The sequence below is a fragment of the Fukomys damarensis genome, unplaced genomic scaffold (assembly GCF_012274545.1).
Source record: "Fukomys damarensis isolate Sample0158 unplaced genomic scaffold, DMR_v1.0_HiC HiC_scaffold_12, whole genome shotgun sequence".
In the NCBI taxonomy this organism is placed as follows: Eukaryota; Metazoa; Chordata; class Mammalia; order Rodentia; family Bathyergidae; genus Fukomys; species Fukomys damarensis.
The window spans coordinates 9,662,642-9,667,606 of NW_022900924.1; the positions used below are offsets into that span (position 1 = coordinate 9,662,642).

Below are 4,965 nucleotides of genomic sequence, written 5' to 3' on the forward strand. Positions count from 1 at the left end.
TCCTCCTTGGGCTTTTTACATACATACAAATTAAATCACCCCAGTGGCATCTTTTTTGAAGCAATACCAGGGGAAAACACCTGTTTGGGTTAGGGATGTAGCTCAAGGTGGAAGGCTTGACTAACAAGCCTGAGGCCCTGGCTTGATCCCCAGCAGCACCAAGAAAAGAAAAAGAGAAACAAAAAGCCCTGTTGTTTTAACTGCCATAATAAATAGTAAAACAAATGTTTGTACTCCTAACCTGAAAGTCTACCAGTCCTGATGTAGTACTTCACTAGTACCTCTAAAACCCAAATTCCAGCCAGGCGTGGTGGTATACACCTATAATCTCCAGCACTTGGAAGGCTGAGGCAGGAGGATCACCATGAGTTTGAGACCAATTTGGGCTACACAGTGAGTTCAAGGCCATCCTGAATTGAGACCTGTCTCTAAATAATAAAACCCCCAAATTCTGGTAAAGAAAGAAACTTTCAGAGATGTTGCTTTCATCATGTTACTGCTGCTGGTCACCCTACCAATTCAAATCCTTGCCTCCTGCACAGCAGTAGCCTGGCTGCTGAGAAATCTCAACTTCCTGTGACAATAATGTAGAGAAACTAAGAAGGGTCCTTGGATTTTCCCAAAATAAGTGTGTGTTATCTCAGCCTGTGGCATATTTCTTTTACCTACAAAAGCTAAGTTTCAGCCAGGTGTGGTGGCACATGGATGGTGCATGCCTATAGCCCCAGCTACTCAGAAGACCAGCCTGGTTAAGTGAGACCACCTCAAAAACAGAAACAAAATATTGTTTTTTAAAGGATGGGGACTGGGCGTGGTGAAGCATGCCTATAATCTCAGTATTTGGAAGGCTGAGGCAGGAGAATTGCCAGGAGTTGAAGGCCAGTCTGGGCTACATAGTTCAAAACCAGCCTTAGCAACATAGAAACTGTCTCAAAAAATAAGGCTGAGGATGTAATTTAGTGGTAGAACAATTGCCTAGCACATGATCCTCTAAATCCCCAGTACTGAAGGAAAAAAGAAAACCTAAACCTTCATCTCCCATACTTGCTTTTCTTCATAAAACTTGACAGCAGAAATCCTTTTGGTAGTTACTTATTCAATTTATTTTGGTTCTTTAATGAAAAAACTTCAATTCACACTTTAAAACTTTAAATTCCTACAAACTTCATTACAGTGAGCCAGGGATTTAGCTCAGTGGTTCCACTGTCTGCCTCAAAAGCACAAGGTCCAGGAGTTCAACCCCGGTACCAAAAAAGCTGCTTGCAGAAGCATGTACTTTCCCTCAAAACTTTTTTTTTTGTTATAAGGGATCGAACTTAGGACCTTGCCCTGGCGAAGCAGGTGGCAGCACCACTGAGCCACATCTCTCACAATTTTTAGTGCCGTTAAGATCACCTTCCAAGTCAGGAAAGGTGGCACACACTTGTAACCCAGAACCATGGGAGGCTGAGGCAAAAGGATCTCATTTGAGCCCAGCCTGGACAATTTAGCGACATAATGAGACCCTGTCTCAAAATTAAAAAGGACCCAGGATGTTCCTCAGTGGGAAGACCCTGGGTTCAATGCCCAGTATGGCAAAAAATAAAAACCCTTTTCATCTTTTTTTTGGGGGGACAGTCTTGCTATGTAGCTCAGGCTGGACTCACACAGAAATCCTCCTGCCTCAGCCTCTCAAGTGCTGAACTAGAGGGATGTGCCATCATGTTAACGTGCACTTTTTTTGATAGATGAGATTTAAGACTGAGTACCAAAATGGCTAGTTCCAGAAAGTTAACTGAGAATTCATCCCCACCAACCCAATGAATTCATAGACCACCTTCAACCCTGTTATTTGAAAATATTGTAGTTCACACACATATACATTGCCAACAGATTTATTTTTTAAAGGAATGGGCCATTAAGAGAAAAAACACATGGGGCACAGAAGTATGGAATAGAAAATAAATACAAATGTAAGCTGTTTTGCTAAATGTTTTATAATCACAACAAACTAGTACAGAGAATGCCCTGTACACAACAACAAAAAAAAAATTGAAAATATTGTAGTTCACACACATATACATTGCCAACAGATTTATTTTTTAAAGGAATGGGCCATTAAGAGAAAAAACACATGGGGCACAGAAGTATGGAATAGAAAATAAATACAAATGTAAGCTGTTTTGCTAAATGTTTTATAATCACAACAAACTAGTACAGAGAATGCCCTGTACACAACAACAAAAAAAAAAAGGTTCAAAGATCAAGGTGTTCCCTTAGCAAGGCTGAAGATTTCAGTCTCTGTATTTGGAATTTAGGCTGCAGTCCTTGGTTTTGGATGGATCACTGGGTGTGTGGCACAGTCCATGCTTTTAACCAGATTTGAACAGAAGAATGGCCACTTGGCCCAGGTAGAAGTAGATGAAGTGTTTGGTTTCATGCGTCACATAACTACCGAAGTTTCTTCCCACAATGCAGTGCCAAGTGGGGTTGTACTTCTTGTCAAACTCCTGGGGGGGGGGAGAAATTTGATTTTTAGTGCTAAACTAGAAGACTTCACTTCCTGGATAAGCCAGAGCCCTGTAGGAGCAGTAGAGGAACACTGGCATCTGCAAATTCTTTGAATGAAAGAATGTTCCCCAGTGCCAAGTCGCCTACACAGTGCATTAATGCAAATATACTTGCAGTCTTTGCTAAGATGGGAATGGGGGCTGAAGAGGGAGGCCAGCCTTTAAAGATAGGGTGATTTGTTAGAATAATAATTTTAACTTCATGCTTTCTCCATCTATCTATTTTTGGTACAGGGGAGCAAACTTGCTTGAAAGGCAGGTTAAGGGACTACTGAGCTAAGTCCCCGGCCCTGCTTTCTATATTCTTAATTTATTGACAGGAGGTGACATCAAAAGTTGTATATTATATTCTTCCATAAGTAAACAATCCTCCCCACTACATTTACCATGCATTCAACTCCCCCCAAAATGGTAACAGTGTATTTATTGCTCATCAGGAAGATCTTAACTGCAATCCTGTAAACAGGATTTCCAAAACAACTGCTTTAGCTGGGCACAGTGCATATACCCATAATCCCAAGCATTCTGGAAGGCATCAGAATTGCAAGTTTAAGCCTAGGCAGGGGTAGACCCTGTCTCAAAATAGAAAATGGGCTAGAGATGTGAAGCAGAGCAATGATCCTGGGTTCAATCCCCGTTGTGTATGGGGGCTTTCATTAGCATCTAAACAACTGCTAGTCAAAATTTAGATTTAGGATGGGGATGTAGCTTAATGGTGGGGCAGGCCCTGGTTTCATCCCCTGCCCTGTAAAACACAAAAATTTTGATTTAAGGGAACAAGACCCTTAAACAGGCCACTCTTCCCTATATAAAAAGACTGTTGGAGCAGAATCTGCCAGCTAACTGGCCAAACTTTATCCCTAATTATAATTTAAATATTCCTTCCCTCCTCTCCATATCGGTGGTGCTGACCTACTACCTGGTCATCAAAGTCATGTTTCAGGAACATCTCTTTCCTCTTTCTCCACCCCAGCGAGCGTGGGGCCTAGAAAATCTGTGTTAATTTCTTCCCTAGGTGAATGACTGTAAGAGGCCAAAGATAATATTTATATAAAATTCTTAAATTCCTTGTGGCGATCTAACAAAATTTGGCTACTCTTAGCTCTCATATTACAGTGTGAAAACTTCTTTTAGTATATTAAAAAGAATGTAATTCTTACTGGCTCGATATACACACAGCTGCGTATGTCAAAAAAGGTATAGATTTCTGTCTCATCTTGTCTTCTATCTTCATGTTCACCATTGTAACCCTCCAATGGCTTAGACTTCCCTTTCAGAAGACAGCTCAAGAAGTTGGCTGCCCTGCCAAGCATTCTACAAACTGCCATTAACCAAGCCCCCACCCCAGCCTCAACCACCACGACCCCTGACTTTCCCTTAACTGTGGACCAGCTCCCCAGGGGAAGGCTGGCAAGATTTCTCTCTGGGCCGGCTGGAAACACCCACGCAGCTCCCCCCTCAGGAACACCCAGATGGATCCTCGGCGCAGGAATCCTACAGGAGGGGGAACTGCGCACAGCTCCCTGATCTTGGAAACGGTTGCTAGGTGGCGCTTTCCCCCGTGGAGCTGTGTAATTACCAACCAAAAAAAAAAAAAAAAACTTCGGCCTCCGAGGGTCTGGTCTTCCTCATAGCAGCGCACATTCATTTGTGTTCTTTCTGGAAACCTCTGTGCCCCGTGCCACCCTCGTGTCCCCAGGATCTCTGCTGAGCGCCTTAAGGGTACAGGATGGGGAGAAGGAACTAAGCTGTGTCTCCCGCCCTGTCCTCACCTTCTTGATGTGGGCCGCAATGTCCTTTTCTATATTATATTTTTCCAGCGCCTGAGTAGCGCACTCCACCGAATCCTGTTGCATCTCTTCTGACATGTCCGCATTTTTGATCACCGCCTTTCGGTCGCACATGGTCACCTAAGGGGCGAGGCCCGAACTATCAGTTAGTGGTTGGAGTGTGGACCGCGCCTCCGAGACGCCGGCTCCCCACCTCCGGGTCTGGGCCACCCCGGACGACGCCCCCGACCCCCGTTTCTCAGGAAACGCGAGTCCCGCTGACCGAACACAGGTAAAATTCCAGAGGGTCGGAAGCGAACCCAGGTAGGAGGACCCCCCCCCCCCAGTCTCTCACCGTGGAGCAGCGGGTGGCTGACTGCAACGGACTCCTAGGGCAGGTGCCGACAGCTCTTAGGACTGGAGGGAGATGCGGTAGCTACCGAAGCCGTGGCGCATCTAAATAGCCCCACGCCAGCCGCCGCCGCCTAGTGCTTAGGCCCCGCCCCGCGTCCGTAGGCCCCGCCCACGACGCACGTCCCTATTGGCTTAGCTCAGACATCAGACTCTTTCTACTGGTCCACGGATTCAATGGTTCCCTCTGGAATTTTCTCCTGCATTTTGTTGCAGACCACAATGCACCGCTCACG

At 45.1% G+C, this 4,965-nt stretch overlaps 1 protein-coding gene across 2 annotated transcripts in view; it reads right to left on the reverse strand.

Moving 5' to 3' along the window:
* Positions 1-2,058: 2,058 nt before the first annotated feature.
* Positions 2,059-4,965, reverse strand: part of Dynll1 (dynein light chain LC8-type 1) — a 30,096-nt gene continuing 27,189 nt past the window's right edge. The window contains exons 1-3 of one of the 2 annotated variants that reach the window (XM_010604050.3): positions 4,674-4,793; positions 4,322-4,459; positions 2,059-2,489 (exon numbers count right to left, since the gene is read on the reverse strand). In XM_010604050.3, coding sequence (XP_010602352.1) covers positions 2,352-2,489; positions 4,322-4,453 — 270 coding nt within the window. In that variant the 5' untranslated portion in view covers positions 4,454-4,459; positions 4,674-4,793 and the 3' untranslated portion in view covers positions 2,059-2,351. Of the gene's footprint in view, positions 2,490-4,321; positions 4,460-4,673; positions 4,794-4,965 lie in introns of those variants that run through there. The other variant, XM_010604051.3, reaches the window with a different exon arrangement.